Source organism: Lepidochelys olivacea (genome assembly GCF_965140295.1).
Source record: "Lepidochelys olivacea isolate rLepOli2 genome assembly, chromosome: 11".
Lineage (NCBI taxonomy): Eukaryota > Metazoa > Chordata > Testudines > Cheloniidae > Lepidochelys > Lepidochelys olivacea.
This window is the reverse complement of record NC_140421.1, coordinates 32827559-32849816: the sequence shown is the minus strand read 5'-3', so window position 1 is coordinate 32849816 and position 22258 is coordinate 32827559. Positions and strand designations below refer to the sequence as shown.

The window sequence follows — 22258 nt, the reverse complement described above, 5'->3', positions numbered from 1 at the left end:
CTTGCCCATTCAGAGCCAGAATTAATCCAGATCTCCTGATTTGCACTCCGACCACTAGACCACAATGCCTCCTTTTTCAGCCCTCTACCTACAATAGCAACGTGAGAGCAAATTAGGGTGTATTTCCTCAGCAGTGACTATTTCCTCTCTAGTGACTTTATTGTATTAGTAAAAGATATCCCTCCCTGTGCCCTGTTTGCAAATTTTCCTGTTGTTTGAGATTTCATAGAGGTGTCCAGATACTACACTGAAAGAGGCCATGCAAGCAGATAGTATTTGGAGGCACTCTCTTGTCTGCTTTTCTCCATTCTTCAAGGACAGATGATTCTCATAGCCCTGTCATGGCTACAGGAGGTTCTTTATATTTAGTATTGGACCTATTATGCCTGTTAATGTCCACCTTGGCTTCCTTTTCCCCACTCAGGTTCTCAAGCATCGAGAGTAATATCGATTTCAACCTGATGTCTTGTGATCTCAATCTTTCAGAATCTTTACTAATTAATAATGGTATAGACTAGGAACTGCTAGTCCAATCAGATGCATTTTGGCACTCTCCCTATCAACTGTTCTGTGTCTCCATGTATTTGGATATGTCAGGCTATCTAAAAGAAAAAAGTGTTTTTAATAGGGGGGTTCCAGGCTCATTTCATGGGTGGCATCCAGAGTTTTTCTTAAGCATATACCAATTCTGGCCATACATTTACTTACTCGAAGAATTTGTCGGACATTCATATTCTGCAGCGAGATACCTATACAGTGTGTGTTATAAATACCTGCATGGGTAGATGATAACTTTTTATACTTTGTGTAAATATTCCTTAGAAAATCATCATGAAAATTTACTAGTCCTGGTATAAAATCTCCTCACACTCGGTTACTGGTGTGGTAATAAAAAATATTTTATTCACCTATTTAAAAAAATAGTTTTCCCAAAGGAAGGACAAGTAAAACATTGCAAAACTGATATAAAGGACTATTTTCCTTTTGGCATGGTAGTACTGCAAAAATATTTTCTTAAGACTAGCTTCTTAGATGCACATTTCCTTGTCTAGTTACTCCTGCCCTTCAATATCCAAAGAATGCAGTTTCTGTGTATGGGATCCCAAGAATGAGAAACATTTCCTACCAATCTTGTAACTTCTGTTCTTTGATAGTAAACTCCTCTAAAGAGCGAGGCTCTTCAGGGCTTTTCGCTTCTTCTACTGTTAAATACGTGTCTCAACTGTGTGGTCAACATTATGGAGCTAGGCAATCTCCTGGAGCTTATGTGGGTAGAAAAGTATACTAATAAGTATTTGGCGTGTGATTCAGGGCACACGTCATCCTTTCTAGAAATTCTCATTTCAATAGTTCAATTTCACAAGTTGACACATGTGCATACTTCTAAAGAGTGTGCATTTCTGGAGTAAATTTTCTGTGAGTAGCTTAATCTCTGTCAATAAGTTAATTTGTCTTTTACTGTGGATTCTTGTGTGGTGTAGTCAAATAGTATAAAAAGCTATTGTAGTTGTTGCTGTTCCATAGAATCATAGAATATCAGGGTTGGGAGGGACCTCAGGAGGTCATCTAGTCCAACCCCCTGCTCAAAGCAGGACCAATCCCCAACTAAAACTAAATTGCACATTGTTGGTGGTGGGTTGTTGTTTTTTTTTGTTTTTTGTTTTTTTTAAATCAAGCCCAAATGTCTCAGTTGAATATTCCTACTGCACCAAAAAGATAGTCCTCTATGACTGGTTCCTTTACCAGTCTTTCAAGAGATTAAAAGAGCTCCAGGTTCATTTCTGATTCAAATTATGCAAAATAGAGTTCTTGTGGTGAAGAAGTAGAGGGGTCTGTTCTTTCAGATCATCCTTTGGCACTGAGAGCTGACTGCATAAAAACTCCTATCCTTAAATTCCAGAGCTTGAACGAACAGTCTCCAGAAGTCCAAGACCTTCAATACTCTTAGTTTCATAAATACCCAGTGTAAGGCCAGGTTTTTCTTACAAAAGATTTGAGAAGTTATAAGTAAGTTAGTTTGTTTTTTGTTTTGTTTTGTCCTTCACCCCCATGATTCTATGATGGCTACACGAAAATGCACTTAGTGTTGGCCTAACTCTGTTCCCACTGAAGTCAAATGGAGTTTAAGCAATGAGTTCAGTGGAAGCAGAGTTACACCAGTCCTGAATGTGTTTGAAAATCCCACCCTATGTATAGAGTAACTGCTAAAAAATTATTTTTGTCTGTACTGCATCTTTAAATCCTTATACTCCATCTCTTATTTTTGTTGGAAAACGTAAGTTTTTCAGGCATTTCAAATAGCACCCTTCTGTAATTCAGTGTTAGAAAAAGGATCTGATTTTTTTTCAGTTTTCATTAGCATTTACATGAAATACTGATGTATTCTCTTAAAATACACTTACATTTTTTCCTCTTTTTGGTTACACGATAAACCGTCCATAAACTGTCATTTTAACAGTTTTTCTGCTTTTTTTCTTTTTTAACCAGTAGACCTCTTCACTATTATGTCACTCATTGTGAGCTCTGCTGTTTTACATCCTCGTCTTGTACCCTGAAATTTTATTACATTTTGTCATACACAGAGAGCAGCCATATACTTCTAGTCTAAATTACTTATCTTTTAGATTAAGGGAAAATAACAAGAATGAACAAATGTAATGTGTCTGTGACTCAGGTTGAAAATTTAACTCACTTCAGTACCACCTTACTTCACAAATAGTCTCACTAAAATCAATGGAAGTATTGAAAGAGTAATCAACGTGAGAAAGAGTGGCAAAAGCTAACCTTATGAGAGTGTACTGTGTAGTACATGCTATCTGAACCCCCTCTCCTGGGATTGTTCGAAAAGGATTAGACGTTTATATGGAATAGTTTAGTTTATAAAGAGACAAAGAGGTGGGTCAGAATTTTTTATCCTGATGTTATCACTTGATTGAAAGTGAATTATTTTCATTTTTCAGAATTATACATAATTTTTGTGTAGATAACAGAAAGCATCCATGTTCATTTGAGAAGCTGTTCGAGGTATTTGTTTATAAAAGATATCCTGGTATAAGAATTCTATATTTAAACATTTTCAGGATAAATATGTGCAAGATAAACTCACTATTTTCTTTGTCTCCTCATTCTTTATGTGAAAAAGCCTGAACACATAAGTTAGATCTTTTATGTGAGACAGTGCTGTGACTATGTGCTTAATATTTCCTCTTTGTGTTACAGAAATAGCGAGGCAAGCGGCACAAATAAAGCTTTTGAGAAAACTTCAGAAGCAGGAACAGGCTCGAGCTGCCAAAGAAGCAAAAAAACAGCAAGGTAAGTAGTAAACCTCTAAGAGATTGTGCATAGTTGCAGATGAGCTTTAGAATTGTCGAGATTAGGTTACTGTTCTTCAGTCATTTTCTGCTGATGTTACATTTTTTGTTTTACTTGTAGCTATTATGGCTGCTGAAGAAAAGCGGAAGCAAAAAGAACAGATAAAGATAATGAAACAGCAGGTAAATTTTGTGTATTCATTAAATAAGCTCTGTATTTTATTTATTTATTTAAACTCATACTTTCAATATATTTGATAGGTTATAGAGTGTACTTGTTAAAATTTGAAGTTGTTAGTTATCTAATTATAAAGAACATATGTTGTATTTTATTTTGAAAGACTAGATTGTGCAGCCCTTACTCATGTTGGTGAATATGTCCCTTGCGTGATCATGTTTACTTCAGTGGTACTACACATGTGAATAAGGGTTGCACAGCTGGCTCTCCAGTTAGTTATATGCTCAACTACTCTATGGCTCTATAAAAAGAAATAGTGATATAGCTGCTTATGTAAACATCAAAATAGCTCAGCCAAAACTGCTAGAGAGGAAACTGCCAGTGATTTTGGATTGCTTAGATATAATTGTTCTTAAGCATAGTGATGAATTAAAGTACAAATTGCTTGCTTTTTAAATAAAAAATTACTGTTAAATATTGTTATAGCAAATGCTCTTAACCATATGTAATACTTTCAACAGCAAGAAGATTTTTCATATTTTAGCCATTAATAAATTAAGCTACTTGTGGAAGCAGGTTTTTCATCATTTGAACAAATATCCCAATAAATGAAGTATTAAATGAATGCTTTTGAAGCCTGAAATTCTAAAAACAATTGTTTTACTGGGTTTCTTTGCATTCATTCTTTTCCCTGCAGTCAACTGGACACGTTAATTTCTGAAATAGTGTGTGGTGTGCATTGTGTTTTTGAAGAAAGTATTTAAATTATTGCTGTTTGCGCTATTTTAAGTTCTGTATTCATATTGATATAGAAACTTTGCTGCTTGTGTAGAAGCTTAAATTGTGTGTGTTTATAGTTAAAACCTAGGCATTCTGATTTTTTGATAGAGAACTTTATTAAGATTGTCAGGATATCCTGATCAGCATTTCTTTGACTGTCCTTGTATTGTGCAGTACAGTTACAATATTTCTTTGATTTATAAAGAAAATGAAACACAAAAGTACCTTAATTAATTTGTGCGTGGAAAGAAGAGTCAGCGTTTACTTGAGATTTCCATTTCAATCCAATAATAAAACCCAACCATGGAGCCAGTGGAACGTATTCCAGATGAAATACCTTGCACTTTTTAAACAGGCTTCACCAGATATCTGTGCAAGGCGGGATTTGTTATCACATTCTTGATACCATATCTTGATTGTAACCTGTGAGAGTGAACATTGGTATAAATTTCTGCCTTTCTGGTCAATTTCTGCTATAGATTTTATTATTATTTAAATTACAGTGGTGCCTTGAAGCCCCAGTCATGGACCAGGACACAACTGTGCTATGTGCTGTAGAAACAGAACAAAATGATTGTCCCTGCCCCAGGGAGCTTACTTATAACGGTGTATTGCTGATCAGTTGCGTTTGTAGCTCAGTTGTTTTTTTAAAAAAAGGCGCTTGTGTTAGAGTGTTGCTCAGCATACTGAAAAAGTGCCTGCCGCTCAACCCGAATTTAAGTGAGGTCAGCCTATATTATTTATAGAATCTTCTCACATAATAGGACTGTGCATTCAAGTGCTACAGGAAACAAGTAAACCCAGATCTCTCTGTATTTGTTTTTGGCTTTGGGGAGTCATTAATGGGGATGAAAAAATGTATGCTCTGATCGTCTCACCATCTAGAAATGATTACAAGTCAGTCTTGACTAGAGCTGGCTGAATAACATATTTTTCAATTTGTTGGCAATTTCAAAAAGTAGTTAAAAAAAGCCTGGGTTTGACCGAAAACCAACATTTCTCAAATTTTCAGGGAATCAAAAAGTCAAATAAAAAAAATAATAATTTGAGTTAAATAAAATTTTTGACCATTTTTTAAATGTCCTTGACATTTTAAAAATCAATTCTAAGGCAATTTTAAAACAAATATCATTAAAACGAAACAATCAAAAGGTTTCATTTTGAAAATGTTGAAATATCTTGATATGTTTTCTATTTTTCTTTCCTAAATGAACATTTCAGCAAAATTAACACAAATTAAAAAAACATTTTGTTGTCACTGAATCTGTATTTTTTGCCCCCAACCCCATTTTGTCTGAAAAATGTTGCCCAGCTCTAGTTCTTGCATAGCACGATCTGGGTCCTGTGTAGTAACAACACAATCCTTCTGTTGTTGAAGCACACTTCAACTTCAAAACTTTGAGAATTCTAATATTTATTTCTCTATGAGCAGCATTAACTCTGACCTCAGTAACAAATACATGCCACCAAGTTGTGAGGAAGACCTGTGTGCTGTTTTGTTTCTACCTAAAAAAAAAAGAAAAATTAAAAAAAGAGGTCAGAGTTAAGGTTATGCAGTTGAATGGGATTTCAGAGAACCTTGATAGTGTACATTGTCAGTGTGTGAATGCTGGAAGTGAAAATTAGATTTATGTAGACACGAAAAATCCGAATTAATTTTTGTGGGCAATGTGATTTTTGGGTGGTAAGCTGTGGTGTGAATGTTAATATTGCCTTAAGTGGTGATTTCCTTGTAGTGATTTCGTTAGATAGAAAATGTACTCTTGAACATCCTTAACTATAACTTAACACAGCTTTGGATAGGGATTTCCATGTGTTTTTTTTTAAATGCACCTGATGTGTAAAGACTGTGGGAGAGCAGCTCTATTGTGACAGACAGAACAAAGCACAAACTTGCATAGCAAAGTTGCTCACTGCAGGGGGACTCCCCTTATTCACTTTGTATGTCTCTGTGTGGTGTCTGTACATTAGGGAGGCTGGGAATGAGAGTTTAGTGGGATATTGTTATGGGGTTGTGGGGTTATAAGGGAAACCTTTTATCCATGTTGAAACTTTTTACTAACTAAAGTTTAGTGTAAAGAAGACACTTTCCCTGTGCACCTGTTCCCCTCCACATGCCCTGCCTCCTTTTCCTCAACACCCCAATCTGCCTTTTACTGCAAATCTGCCCTAGATTCTCCAGCAAGTCATGATCCTAATAATGTTCACAGGGAGGCACAGTCTGGCATACCTAATGCGGTCCAGTGGAATAGACGCTCCACTTTTCAGATAACTATGTACATATCTTTCTTTCTACGTGTCCCCTGTGATTGCCCTGTTGCTGCCAAGTGAATGGGAAACTGGGCAAGGGGTCAAGGAGAACGAAAGATTTACAGGTGATAGCTAACTGAGAAACAGAACTGCTCACTGTTAAGGAGACACTGTCCCTGTCTAACAGACTTCCTAAAGTTTGCCACAGTGCAGCCCTGTTTGGACTGGGACTTCCCCAGTTTAAACAGAGACTGGCAAGAGACTGTAGTTGGGGACCTGGGGAGGCAGACAGGATAGTTTGAGGACCCAGCAAGGGTCATGGTAACAGAGGAAAAAGGACGTAAGTCTCTTGTTCCAAAAACGTAAGACTCTACCGCTTCACCTAGAGTCTCCTCTGACTTAGCAGTATATGCAGTTGAGCAGTTCTGATTAGGGCAGTAGTGTTTAGTGAACCATGGAACAGATTGTAACATCTCTGCCAATGATGAATGGTACTTTATTCTTTGTGTTGTCCATGGAATCAGTTGGGACCACTCACAGAGTAAGGTGCTACTCAATCACTATGAGTAGTAGTATCAGAATCTTGGCCTCAATGTCTTAGTAAACATGAATACAAAAAAACCCAAACATGTTAATAGAAAGAGATTACCTATTAAAGTAATATTTGAAGATACTGGCAATTGTGTGCATGAGAGTAAACCTCTTCAGTCTGAGTTAACTTAATCAGTTTATTCAGATAATGGCATTTAGAAACTTTTACATGGTAAAGGACTGTTTCATCTAACACATACAACATAGTGTCCTCCTTTTTGTGTGGCTAAGTATAGTCAAAATAGAATTGAATGAGTAAAGAAAGGAGAGGGAAAGGATTTGAAATGAGAAACTCAACATATAAAATTTTAGTCCACTCTGTAGTACAGTAAAGGCTAAGAGTATGTTGGCTTGTGTCAAGAGGATATTATGCTAGCTAACTTATACAAAAAACACTGAGTATATTGGTACCACATTTGTGAAATATGCAGTGTAGGTCACATTAGTTGAAGAAAAAGTTTGTTAAAATGGAGAGAATAAGGGTAGGATACCAAGATAATAAATGGAATGGAGAGGGTTTGCGTATGAGGAGAGCAACAAAATGGTAATTTTTAAGATTTGAAGTGCTATTGTCCCTAAACTAAGTGTATTTCATTCAACTTGATCTACTTGAAGTTGTTAGATTAAAATGAGGGGACAAAAGTGTGGTTTAAATATGACTATGGCATACAGCAGGTAAGAGGCTTTTTTTTTTTTAAGAGAGATTAGTGAATTGGTGGAATGATTTTCCAGTTGAGATAGTGCAGTCAGTAGTGTATTAAGAGAGAGGTTGGATTGCCATTTTGCACTCTACATTGGGGCTACACCTTTAATATTATTTGGAAACTGCAGCTAGGGCAGAGTGCAACTACCTGCCTGCTCATAGAACAGAATTTCATCCACAGGGCACTCTGCAACTAAGCTCTTTGATCTGTGCTCACTGCCTCTGTCCCTGGGCGGTATGGTGACATTTGAGGGTAGCTGAGATGTTTGAGCTTTGGATAGACACATTTTAAAGAAATCTAATTAAATATACTTATGGTGGTAAAACTGTGGGTGACTCTAGAGGATTAATTTTGTGCTTTTCACACTTCTCTTTCCTGGGAGGTCAAGGTATGGTTAAGAGGGGATTCCCCCCCGCCCCCATTAGTCTTTTTTGGCATGTGTTTAGCCTCCAGCACAGAAAATGGAGTGGCTTTTAACATATTTAAAATTTAGAAAGTTTTAGTAGAGAACATAGAGGTGGCATAATATTGTTTTTAGTAAACTGTTCCAACCATAGTGAGCCCACTTCTGGTACTGTGCAGGAACTCTCACCATGCCCCTGAGAGGAGATGAAGTTGACTCCTCTTCATGACATATTTATTCTCTGGAGACTCCAAAAAAATACAATGGTGACATAATTTCCAACACACAGAATAGAGAATTGATGGCTCATATCATACTCAGACTTTTCTCTTACAGGTGCCTTGATACTATGTCCATTTGAACGCTTGTCTGTATGACACAGCCTGATGAAAGCTGCTTTGACATCCCTTGGAATAAGTTAAGGGCTTTGCTATGCCCTGAGTTCTGTGGTTCATATTTTCTCCTGTTTGTCCAGATAACAGAATATCCATCCATAGACATGCTCTGCTCTTTTAATTGATGTTCCTCAAGCAGCTGTTCTGAGACAATAAACCCTTAAATAGGATGCCGTAACATTTTCAATTGCAGCACATACTATCTCTTTTTACAAGGCACAAAGTATACAACACAGGACATGTAAAATAAAACTGTACAGTGACTGCATTAGGCTCCTCCCATGCTTCAGGAGCTCACAGGCATGCTGAAGTCTCTGGGAATGACCATGACTGAAAGTGCTGTGGCGACTGTTTTCCAGTTTTACTTATTTATTTACTTTTACTCTGTAGTGCATAATGTCACACACCCTTCTGAGAAATACAAGTAAGGTTGTCCAAACTCAGACTATCCATCTTGATAGGCTAGTTTTCAGTGGAAATAAAAGTATACAGCACTTAATTGTGCATACTTCATCCAGATCAGATATGGCTAGGCTAAATATTGGCTGCTACTGGGTAGGTACTTTGGGCCATGCAATATGCCAGGTAGCCTGATCAGTGAAGGTTCAAGAATGGCTATGCTCCCAGCCCCCGATGTCTGCAAGAGTTAAGCAACAGATAGCAGGGAGCAATGAAGATTTCACAGCCCCCAGCATTCCCTGCATAAGCAGACTGTGTCCGAGCACCACAGCCCCTATTTCTACCCATCCCTACACATCTCCACCATTGCAAGCCAGGATTTGGCCTACACTGTATATTTTGTGCGGTCATCAGGGTGCTTCCTTTTCTCTAAGTTAGTATAATAGAAAAACTGTTGTGACTGCCTAAACATAAACCCACAGTCATAGATTCCATTTTCAGTGCTTTCAGAGATGTATCAAATATTTGCTAATGTTAATGTAGAATACCAAACACAGACAATTGTAGTTCAAAATAATCAACTGGAATGTGTGTAAGATTCAGAAAAAGTGTACTTATGTACACGTGCTCATTCCTTTAAAAATAATTATGGCTCTTTTCTCACTTTTTTTTTCATTCATGTAAAAAAAAAATCTTTTATATACTTTTTGTTGTTGTTTAAAAGGGTTAAAAGATGTTTTTCCCCCCCTTGCAGGAAAAAATTAAGAGAATTCAACAAATCAGAATGGAAAAAGAACTTCGGGCTCAGCAAATTTTAGAGGTAGAAACAATAAACTAAGTATAATTTTTTTTAAATGTGTTCATACGTTTCAAGAACATTATAATTAAGAAAAAAGTCTTAACTGCATGTTTGTTGCCACTGGATTAAAGTAAGGTCTACTTCAGGAATTCCACAGTCTTGATTCAAATTAACTGTCTCACTATTTCAGAAATTCTAAGAATATTGATCCATAATTTAAACTATGGTCTCATTCGTGCAGTTGCTCTCCGTATGCTTAACTTTAAACACGACAGTTTTATCGATAACAAAAGGAATACTCATGCTTATAGTTAAGAAAATATGTATTTGCAGAATCAGGGAGTAAAATAGTATTGCAGTCTGCCTTATATGGAATTTAGTTTCTGACTGTGGAATGGATTTAAAACTTTGTTTTTAAAAGTTAGATTACAGTAACAAAGAAGGAAAATATTTAACATTTGGCTGTGAAGTTGATATTTGAACAGCATGATTCTGATCTTCAAAAATGTGCATGATCTATTTTTAAAAGACATAAGCTTCCATATTGCAGATGGTTGCTTCATATAATGTAGCCATGTCACATACAACTAAATTAAAGGAATTTAAATTTAAGATTTCTGTTTCAGATCATCATTTCTGACCTGTCTGACAACAGATTTCTTTTTGGTTTCAGTTGTCTTATACTAAAACTGATATTGATATAAATTAAATGGATGGGAATATTATTCCGAAAATGTGTTGATGAGCAGTCCTTACATTGGCTTCAACTGAACATTTTCAGTTACATCAAATATGTATTTTAAAATGGAAAAAACTGGTAAACCATTGATTGCTAAAGTTTTTTATATAGCGTTTTATATAATGATTAGAATTTTAATCTCTTTCCAACAATATTTAAAAAATAACTATTTTCCTATATGCTGTGTATCTTGGTTACAAATATCCAAGTAAAATAAATCTTGAATGTGACTTCATAATTCTGGCTTGCCTTAAAAAGAAAACAAAGTTAATTGTGAACTTACTGATAATGCAAAGTGTACTAGGGAAGAAATCTGTTATAATGTACACATAATATGTGGTATTGTTTTGCACCTTGTGAGGCATGTAGTTTTATTTAGTCTGAGATTATTTTCAAGTTTTAGTGGTGTTGTTGCATGACCTTGAGACCTGTTTTGCATGCACAGGCTAAAAAGAAAAAGAAGGAAGAAGCGGCAAATGCCAAATTATTGGAGGCTGAGAAACGAATAAAGGTTAGTTTAGATGAGCATCAGAGTTTTTATTTTCCAAAAATAAAAACTGTGTGATTGTGCATAATAATTGTGAACTAATATGAGAACTGTAGGTTTGGCAGAATGTTTTTTCATAAGGTATTACATTTGTAATAGAAATGTAGAGTAAGTACTGTGCATATGTGTGCGTGTGTGCACGCGTCTGTGTGCATATACATATATACGTGCATGTGCGTGTGTGTGTGTGTGTGTATATATAATATAAAATAAATAAATAGAGGTGTCAATACTAGAGTTATCCGTACCTTATGCTTGGCTTGAGCAGTTCTAGACGTGCTCACCAAACCCTTATGTAATAGCACTGCGTACAGTGTCGCTTCTGTTTTATGTTGAGTATAATGGAAAACTCTGCTGCTACTTGTGTAACGTTGTAGTCAAATATCCCACTTATCCCTATCAGTGCCGAAAAACTTACTTGCTGTATTTGGAAATCATGCACTCTCAGTGTAGCCAAATGTTATTGGCATCTCCTGATGCTCAGTTCAGTAGATTTGGTAGCATAAACTGTTCCTATATTATGTGAAGTGTTTGAAAATAAAGGAGTAAAGAGACAGAGAATGCAGATTCTTCCTATTTTAGCATGGCTCAAAAAATTGCATCTTACTGCTAAATAATATTTGTCAGGTATTTGAAGCACCTTTTTGTTCTTATGTTTAAGGAAAAAGAGATGCGAAGGCAGCAGGCTGTTCTTCTGAAACATCAGGTTGGTATGCATACAGTTATCAGAACAGTAACAAATGCTAATTTTTAACTTCTGCTTAAGCTATTTGGGGGAAAAGTCTTCAAAATAATTTTGGTATAAATTTCTGATTTTGATTCCTGCATAAATTTTTCTTTCATCTTATGGTTTATTGACTTTCTTTGGTATTGGGGTCTCTTTGTGGGGGTTATAAAGTGGTTTTACGACTTTGTGATTTCTGTTTCATAATGTTGTGCCAACTCTTTCTCCCAGGAGTTGGAGAGGCATAGACTAGATATGGTATGGGTATGTTTATTTTTGTACATCTAACACCGCATTGTGATTTGGTTGTGATATGGTTGTCATAGCAATGCATAAAATGTAGCACTGGCTGCTGTCATATTACATACTGCTGCATGGCTTTACAGCACAGTGCATTGCATACATCTGCTTGTCTTGTCTATTAAAGAAAAAAGTATGACTTGTCTCAGACGTGTTATAAATTGAATTCTGTGATCCATATATGAGGCTGTTGACTGGAAATCTACATTACTGATGTCACAACATGAGTTGGACCATTATGTAAAATCAGTGATGAATTTATGCAAAATTAGCATTTTACCTTTAATAGGAAATCACTGTACAAATTTTGCAAGTCTTATCCCATTTGTTGGGTTTCAGTATAAAGCTTTTAATATAATTTTGGATTAGAACACTACAAATTGGGACCATGTCTTTCCCCAGATTTGTCCAGTGCTGAGCACACTAGCTTTCAATAAATGGTAAATGCATAATATTTTAATCTAAAAATGAAATTAGGGATGAAATCCTGGCTTCATAGAAGTAAATGACAAACTCCTATTAACTTCGGTGGGGCCAGGATTTTACCTTAGAACTTTAAAGTTGAAGGAACTTATCTAGTTTTTTCTGTAGTACAATAAGTCATGTTCCATTTAAATTTGTTAACATAATCTGTGGCGCAGCCTTTGTGGCTTTGCATTGAGGAACAGGCATCAGTAAATAGGAATATCCTATTTTATTCATGTTTGCGTATGAACCATGGCTAGTTTAAGTAAAACTGGTCTCAATACAGATAAATTCAGCATACTTATTTGTTGGTGGCATATTGGATTCCAGCAAGATTTTAATTAAACATGAAGTTAAAATGATTTTCAACTCAGCCTTTCACTATATTTTTAAATGATCAGAAATACAGCCTTCTGTTCAATTGGCTATTCATTTAGTAATTGCAAGCTTTCTAATAGCAGATGTAAGGTAACTGACCTGTTCCAGCCAACCATTATGCTTTTTGTTCTGCCAGCTTATGAAGGAGCATCACAACTGACCATAAGTAAAGCTGTATGCTTTCTGTTTTACACTGTCTCCATGTTCATTGCTTTACCTTTTTGCTTTTGATTGTTCTTGTATTTGCTTTCTAAACCTGAACTAAAACATGCACAGACTTGGCCATTCTTGTCCTATATATAGTATTTATTGTGACTTGTCTATTAATGCTAAACTTGTACTGAGTTTTTAAAATAAAAAAGACACTTTTGTAACTGTGGTTGAGTCTTGTTCTAATTTTATCTGCTTTATTAGGAACGAGAGAGGAGAAGGCAACATATGATGCTTATGAAAGCCATGGAAGCACGTAAAAAAGCAGAAGTAAGTATCCATTCAGCTCTGAAAAGTGTGCAGTTTCTTTCTTAACATTTTGACTGCTATCTATCTGCATTCATAGAGCAGAACATTGACACAGAACTTCTATAAACAAATGATATGTTAAGCAAGCAGCTGACTTGAGAGTCAGAAAGTACTTTTGCATCACAGAATATTTCTGTGTAGGTCATTTCAGACTTCAGAGCCACCATAAGTATCTCCTTGCAAATGTGATTCTCCCCCCAACACACACACACGTTTTGTGTGTTTGTGTGAGAATTTAATGCTTTAAAAATAAGACAGTAATCGTACTCTCCAAAGCAAGGCATAAGGTTGGACATATGCCGCATAGATTTCCCCAGACAACTGTTCAAATACCCTTCTTGTTCCAGTCATGGGCTTCTCAGGCTTTTATCTGTACTTGGAAAATGAGTTGTATTAGAAAACACGTAAACTAACATGTTTTAAGTAACACACTGCTTGTCCTAGATGTTAAGTGGTGTTTAACAGTGTGATAAGTAAAACATATTAGCTAACACAACTCTTCCTTCCAGTATAGATGAAACTTAGAAGATTGCTAATTATGCCAAATTATGTGGTGTTTTTGTGGAGTAGAGCTGAAAATTTTGTGAAAACAAAAATCACAAATGTTTCTGTTGAAAACTATGCTACACTCAACCTTTTTAACTCTCTGCAATGAGTAATAGTTTTTACAACACCCAACAAGTGTGTCCTTGACTATTCTCTAGGTCCTTGAATGTTGGGCTTTTAAAGGGGGAGGGGGGGGAGGTAGGTCTCACAGCATCAACCACTATATTCAGTCTGGTACACAATTGTGTGCTACAAAACACAGCAACTGCTAATGCTGCAGCCTCACCAAACTTTAGGTTTGCAACTTATTCAGCAAGTGGAAAGCATAATTAACTGGTAGAAAAGGCAGTTTTCATTCTCAAAAATTACTGAAAAAATGCAAAGATAAAGTACCAGAAATTCTGCACTGGCAATAGCCCCAAACAGGCACATAGTCCCAAATGTGTTGGCTTCATAGAATCATAGAAATATACGGCTGGAACAGAATTTGAGAGGTCATCCATTTCAATCCTCTGTGCTGAGCCAGGACCAAGTAAACCTAGACCATCCCTGTCATAAGTTTGTCCCACCTGTTCTTAAAAACCTCCAATATTGGGGATTCCACAATCTCGCTTAAAAGCCTATTCCAGAGCTTAACTACCTTTATAGTTAGAAAATTTTTCCTAATGTCTAACCTAAATCTTCCTTGCTGCAGATTAAGCCCATTACTACTTGTTCTACCTTAAGTGGACAAGAACAATTGATCACAGTTCTCTTTATAACAGCCCTTACCATATTTTGAAGACTGTTATCAGGTCCTCTGTCTTCTTTTCTCAAGACTAAACATGCAAAGTTTTTTTTTTTAATCTTGCTTCTTAGGTCAGGTTTCCTAAACTTTTTATCATTTTCGTTGCTCTCCTTTGGACATTCTCCAGTTTGTCCACATCTTCTCTAAAGTGTAGCATGCAGATTTTAGACACAGTACTCCAGCTGAGGCCTCATCAGAGCCGAATAGTGGAACATTTACTTCCTGTATCTTACATCTGACATTCCTAGTAATATACCCCAGAATATTAGCCTTTTTAGCAACTGCATCACTCATATCCAATTTGTGATTGACTATAACCCCCAGGTCCTTTTCAGCAGTACTACCACGTAGTCGATTATTCCTCATTTTGTAGTTGAGCATTTGATTTTTCTGAGTACTGCCTTGGACTTGTCTTAATTGAATTTCAACTTGTTGTTTTCAGACCAATTCTCTAATTTGTCAAGGTTGCTTAGAATTCTGATCCTAATTTCCTCCCAGTTCGGTGTGATCTTCAGATTTTATAAGCATACTCTCCACTCCATAATCCAAATCATTAATAGAAATATTGAATAGTACCAGACCCAGGACTGACCCCTTGGAGACTTCTCTAGGTACACCCTCCCACGAGGAACCACTGAATTCTGTCTTTCAACTATTTGTGCATTCACCTTACAGTAATTTACACTGTGTAAACATTTTAACACACTTTACCCTAGAACCAAATCACTAAATTTGTTTTCTCTTCTGACCTAATGAGGGTTTTTGATAAGGGAGACCAAAGTAAAACCAAACTGTTCTGTGAAAACTAGTAAATAAAGAAAAATAATGTGAAATTTTGTAGACTTGGTCTTTTAAATTTTTAGACTTTTTTTCTATTGAAAAAAATATTTTCAAAATGTCTGCAAATTTGATGTGAGGAAAGCTCCTCAATATGCATAATGATTACTCTCATTTGTATAAGCTTGTTTTTTCACAAAGTTTTCTAGTGGCCATTGCTTACTATGAAACACAGCCCTTACGTTTTATGGGATTTGTTAAATACATGCATAAGTCTTTGCAGAATCAGAGTCAAAATTATATGTAATTGTGACAGGGTGCGGGTCCCCAGCTAGTGTGAGGTGAGTACACCCCAACCCTTGAGCGCTCATTTCTTTGGGCTAGGATACCCGATGGACTTACACTGGCAAGATTGTCCTGCATCCCAGGGCAATAAAACCTAAGGTTCAGAGTCAGTGGTGAATCTCTGATTTGCGGGGTCAAGGCCTCGCTGCCTGAGTCTGTCGGGGGTCCCTGATTCGCAGGGTCTCGAGGTCTAGTGGCCGGAGTTACTAGTGGTTCCCTGGTTCGCAGGGTACCTGGGCATAGTGGCTGGAGTCTCTGAGGGAGACCCTGGTTCGCAGGGTAAGCAGACCTAGCAGCCAGAGTCCATGAGGAGTCCCTGGGCTGCAGGGTAGGCAGGCCTAGTGGCCAGAGGCAATGAGGCGTCACTGATTCGCAGGGTAGTGGGCTGCCCCTTGGGGGAGGGTGGTGGCCTAGGGTAGGGGGACCCGGGTCCTCCCTACTCCACTGGGCCAAGGGTCTAGTAGTGGCTCTGCTAGGATCAGCGGGGATCCAACCACAACATGCTGCCTATGTCCGGGACGATGGCTAGTCCCCCCCAGGACTAAAATGAAGTAATGTCTACATATATTTAAAGCGTTTTTCACGTCACTATCCTTTACAAAATGCATTTTAAATTAATATTACTTTTTTTTATGAAGTATTTTATTCATCCATTTCAGCAAAATTCAAATCAGTTCAGTTTCTTATTGTGTAAGGTAAATAAAAAGCAAACACTAATAGTTAACTTTTGCTAAATATTAAAAGGACAAATTGTGTTCTCCGCAATTCCAATTTAAATCCAAAGCAACTCAGATTATTTGAATGAAAATACTCAATATTTATGCCACTGCTGTTGAAAGTAGAATTTGGCTGTGTGTGCATGTGTGTGTGTACACAACATCTTAGATTGTATTAACAACCCAAAACTGAAAGAATTATGCTTTTTTTTAATAGCACATCTATCTATCTAGACTAGGCAGAGTTCAATTTTATTTTTTTATAATTTTGATGGATAATATCAATGTTTATTTTGAAATTTTTATTAATTTTAAATTGTCATTGTTGGGTAAAATTATGGGGTTTAAGCATTTTTTTCTATTTTTATTTATTTTAAATTTTCACAGTTGTGAGAAGTTAAGGGGGGACAGAGAATAAATATTTAATGATAGTAGATGTTGAGATTCTAAAGTTAAAGCTTTACAATCATTAAAACACAATCTATCAACATCACATGTCAAAATGTACAAAGTAAATATCCTTAAATCACACTCTAAGTTCTCAAGCAGCATTTTTCTTTCTTTGCCTAATAGTAAATTTAGATGATCATGGATGGAAATGGCTTTTCATTGGTTTGTGTATGTTGGTGAAATCGACATTTTCCAACATTTACTGATAACAATCTAATCCCTCCAAGCCTATGTAAATCTATGGCCCCATCAGTAGCATCTGAGCACTGGTCATGAAGTACTATTTTCCTCATTTTACAAATGGGGAAGAGGCACAGAGAGATTCAGGGCATGGCTATGCAATGGGGGCTACAGTGGCACAGCTGCACATAATGCCACTATAGTGTAGATGCTTCCTACATCAACAGGAAGGGGTTTTTCCACGGATGTAGGTAATCTGCCTCCGTGAGTGGTGGTAGCTAGTCCAACAGAAGAATTCTTTCATTGACCTAGCCACATCCACACTGCGGGATAGGTCAGCTTAACTACGTTGTTTTTCATACCCCTGAGCAGCATAGCTAGGTTGATCTAAATTTTAAGTGTACAGCAAGGCTAAGTGCCCATGGTGTCACAGAGAGTCTGTGAAAGAAGAGGTATTTGAGCCTGGGTCTCCTGAGTCCCCCTCTAGTGCCGATGCCACTTGAAAACTGTTCCTCTTTTATTGTTACAGAATAATTGTTTCTATTTGTAAATTACTACTGCAATTTATATTGATGCTAGAATCTCTTTAATTCTCTAAACTCCAGCATACTCTGTCTAAGCAACTGCAGAATCTATATTTTTCTATTACCCGTAACTCAAATGAAAATATTTTTTGTGATTGAAGGAACTCAAGATGCTGTGGTTTTACTGGATAGACTAAAATAGATTCAGCGGATACTGGCAGTCACTACTTCTAGGTCCTGATGCAAAGTCCATGGACTTCAGTGGGCACTGATCAGGCCTTTAAATCATGGCCAATCAGCCTCCCTTGTGGCCATGATTTACCTCAATGTGGGAGAATCTTTAAAGAACATTGAGTGATCTCAGTGATCTTAAGCCACACTGCGTCTCAATGTATTTGTTTAAGAAGACAACATTTGGGTCATCAGCTTCATGGAAGTCTCAAGTCACTCTTACTATTCTGACTAGAATTCCCAAATTTCTTAACGTCCAATCTGAACACCAGAAGCAGGTCAATCTTCTTTATAAAGCAGGTCACTTTTGTGAAGCACTTTGAGATCTGTGGATGAAAAACACTCTTAAGTCCAAAGTGCAGTTATTACTATTCGCCATGAATTCTTTCTCTCACTAGAAAGCTTATAACTTTAAGTGAAAAAGGTTTGCTGTCTGATATTAGGTCAAACAATTACAGCATATTTTTTACACAAGCAGTTTTTTGGGGGGATTTATGACCTATACTTCCTGTCTTTGTCTGAATCTGGACTTCACCTACCTTAGCTTCAATTACAACCTTTCATTACTCTGTGGAAGATAAACCAATTACAGACTGGCCTCTGGTATCTAGTAGTTGATATATCAAGATAACAATGGACTTAAAGCCGTCAGAACCCCATAGAGTTATAGGATATAAGTGAATGCTTCACAGATCCGTAAACCCTTTTGTGAGACTCTGAATTAGTGAGCTCAAGTATTTTGTATGGCAGATTGCATTTCAGGTGGCCAGTGACTTTTTGGAATCAACATACTTGAGACAAAGTATTTATTCATATTCTTTTGGGGTTTATTTTTAAGGAGATGTTTAGTTCTGTAATAACCTGGCCATTTTTCTGCCAACCTTTTTGTCTTCCTTCATACCAGTCCTGTTGAATTGTTTTACAAGCTGGCTGTTGAGCTGTTTTGCTTTCTGGTTTCAACAAATCCTTTAAGTCCATCCAGTTTTTTATGTCCTTCCTAAAATAAAAATTAACACATTAGTTTAGTGCATTGTGTACAAAGCATTTCTAGTGCTTCCTTGCTTGTATTTTTTTATTGCTATACTCTAGTGGAATTGAAATTTGAGGTATACATTAAAGTTGGCAACACTGTTAATGATCAACATAATTTTTACTAGGAAAAGTTTGAAAAGTTGCAACTGGGAAATCCTTGCCATATAGTTACAAAACAGTGTTGACATAATGCTGTGAAAGGAGTCAAGATTTGGGTTATCAGTGCAGCAAGGATAGAGTCCTGAGTGTTCAGTTTTCCTGAATGAGAACAAAAGCACAAAATTGGAGCATCTCTCACCTATCTGATTTTATAGTATGGTTACTGCCGAAAGCTGAAGAATAGGGAGCAAATTCAAGCCGTAAGCACTTTTAGTATGCTGTATCTCAGAAAGCATTTGAAATTTGTGGTATTATTAAGGAAGAACATCTATTCCCGCATCTCTTAATTAAAGGTTTTTATACCACTATGATAAATACTTCTGTTCTGAATAATTATTTGCATAGAGATTTTGAAGTGCATTTCCTATTCGGCTATAGGGAAAAGACTTACATTTTTTTCTGAGGTATGGTAGTTTTCTTCTTAGATCAGTGGGTAGCCACACTCCCTTCCTTGTATATTTTCACTCAAATGAACCATTAAATTAAGGTATATTGTACACACTGAACCCTCACAAATAAATCTGTTTGGCTTTTTGAGTCAGTAGCTGGCACTACTTGCTCTGAGATAGCACTGAACCAATGCCCCAGCATAGTGCTGGAAGTGTTATCTTTTGGATGAGATGTAAAAATGAAGTTCAATTTGTAATATTTCAAAAACAAAAATGTTTAACTCTTGTGCCCTAGCCAAACTGAAGCTCACATAATAGCACTTTGTCTACCAAATTTTTCCCTTCAGTGCAGTTACAGAAGGTATTGCTTCCTCTGCAAAACATTTATATAGAGTTTGTATTGTCATATGTTTGCCAAGTTCCACCCTAGAGATGGCTGCACTTCAGTGTTTAGTGAAGTGATCCTTGTGTATAATTTGTATATTAATTAAGTTTGTCAAAGTGCTCTGAGATTTTTCAGAATAAAGGCTGTGTTATGTATATAAAAATATAATTTATAATATCTTTCAAAGTTAAGGAAATAACCCCACACTATGGATCTATGAAGACTTCCATCTTCAGATTGTTTACTTATTTCTCCTAAATGTGATGACAATTGAGCAGTTTCTACCTGCAATTTTACACTAAATCAGTACTGTGGTTTGGATCAGAGAAAGCTAATTTCTGATTAATGACCTAATCCAGGCCCGCAGTCCCACAAAAGTAATGGTTGTATAAAACACTAATTCTTCTTCAAGTGCTTGCTCATGTCCGTTCCACATTAGGTGTGTGTGCTTGGCACATGCACCGGTGCTGGAAGTTTTTCCCTCAGCAGTATCCATAGGGGAGTGGCTCTGGTGCCCTCTGGAGTGGAGTCTACATGGCACAGTATAAGGGATGCCGCTGGCTCCCCCCACCCTCAGTTCCTTCTTGCTGCCAGTGAGGGTGCATGGAACGTTCGCAGCTCTTACTTGCATTGCTTAGGCTTCGTTTGTACCAACCAGAGTTCTTGTAAAGTTAGTATACATAGTAATCGAGTTAGTTAGCCCTTAGCAGTAGTTAGAGTTTTGTTAGTCCTGTCAGGGACTTAGCCGGGGGACGGGGCATGCTCCAGTCCCCAGGCTTTAAGCCCTGCGGTCTCTGCAAATGGTCCATGCCCATGAGCGATCCACATCGTAGCTGTCTCAGATGCCTCGGTGAAGGGCACATAAGTGATAAGTGTCAAATCTGCAAGTCCTTTAAACCTAGGACCAAGAAAGAGCCTGAGATCAGACTCAAAGCACTCCTGATAGAGTCAGTGCTCACTCCAGCCCCGGAGCAAAGGTCCGACTCAGCACCCAGCATCGTTGCATCGGTGAGTAGTGCCCCGCTGTTGACGAGCCGGAACCAATCCCTGTCCACGGCCCCGTCCAAGAAGTCGAAGAAAGCCAATAGGGGATGGTCTCCTACTCCCCGCAAGGGGAAGTACAGGGCTGGGGGCAAGCTAAGACCTGCGCCAGGCGGCTCATCTCCCCTGTCGGGAAGTGGGACCTCAGCTAACATCAATGCATCCCTCCCCGTTCCTTGCCTGGAAGCCTGGACACAGAGGCGAGCCTTCGTCAGCTTCAGGTGCCATTGATACAGGAGATCCTGACTCTTCCGGTGCTGGCCCAAGCAGTGCCTAGATCTCAGGGTAAGCCCACCTTGGGACCTTTCCATCCACCCTCGCCTCAACGGTACCGCTTCCCATCGTGGGGGACATCTCATCCCCGTTCACCCGCTCGAAGCCGTCATGCCTCACAGTTAAGGTGGCAGATGCACTGGAGCCCTCTGTGGTCACCGAACCTTGGGCACCAGCAGCGGGATTCGAGGAGCAATTTGCCGGTTACCTGGCACAGACCCACAGAGGCACGCGCTCCCCAGCAGGAACATTGGGACTGGCCTTTCACATCACTGGAATGCCACTACAGATCCCTGGAACGATCGGAGGACTAGCCACGGGCTCTGCCAATGATCCCCGAGACGGATCCTGCCCGGCCCACCATACCTCCAGGTCCTGCTCCTCCTCCCAGTATCAGTCTTGAAGCATGAGGTGTCAATTACCAGTCTCCCATTGTGGATCCACCGAGCACCGCTGGTCACTGAGGTCCCCACGGAGGCAAACGTCCCATTCGGACCGGTCCTCCTCTAGATGCGACCGTGATTATCGCCAGGCCCGGGGTTGCCGCTCCAGTGGATCCAGGTGACTGGGCAGCAATCACTCCAGATATGGCTCCATTTCGGAGCAAGGCTCCACATCGGCAGGGCAGCCTCCCAGACTCTTGGTGCCACCTGCATCATCAGAACTGAAACCTGCCCGATGGCCCCAGGCCCAGTGGTCAGGTCCCTGGTACCCCTGGAACTCGTGGGGGTTCACCCAGCCCTCCCAGCCTGCCAGCTCAGCATTAGGAGCCTCGGACAGGCCAGTGGCATCGACGACCCAACTCCCTCCGGTGCCTGAGGCAGGATAAGTCCATGTGGACCAAGGGGAACAGCCTGCTGGACCACCAGTGGGTGTCGTGGAACCCTGGATACTGGCCTCCTCCTCATAGTCGCCGGACGAGACCATCGCAGAGCCCCTCA

At 38.3% G+C, this 22258-nt stretch overlaps 1 protein-coding gene across 22 annotated transcripts in view; it reads left to right on the top strand.

Moving 5' to 3' along the window:
- BAZ2B (bromodomain adjacent to zinc finger domain 2B) overlaps nucleotides 1-22258 on the top strand; it is a 277861-nt gene that overhangs the window by 193020 nt on the left and 62583 nt on the right. For 14 of the 22 annotated variants that reach the window (XM_084644095.1, XM_084644075.1, XM_084644088.1 and 11 more), the window contains 7 exons: nucleotides 3220-3312; nucleotides 3433-3494; nucleotides 9766-9831; nucleotides 10995-11060; nucleotides 11758-11802; nucleotides 12052-12084; nucleotides 13378-13443. In XM_084644095.1, coding sequence (XP_084500221.1) covers nucleotides 3220-3312; nucleotides 3433-3494; nucleotides 9766-9831; nucleotides 10995-11060; nucleotides 11758-11802; nucleotides 12052-12084; nucleotides 13378-13443 — 431 coding nt within the window. The remainder of the gene's footprint in view (nucleotides 1-3219; nucleotides 3313-3432; nucleotides 3495-9765; nucleotides 9832-10994; nucleotides 11061-11757; nucleotides 11803-12051; nucleotides 12085-13377; nucleotides 13444-22258) is intronic. The other 8 variants (XM_084644084.1, XM_084644092.1, XM_084644086.1 and 5 more) reach the window with 2 other exon arrangements.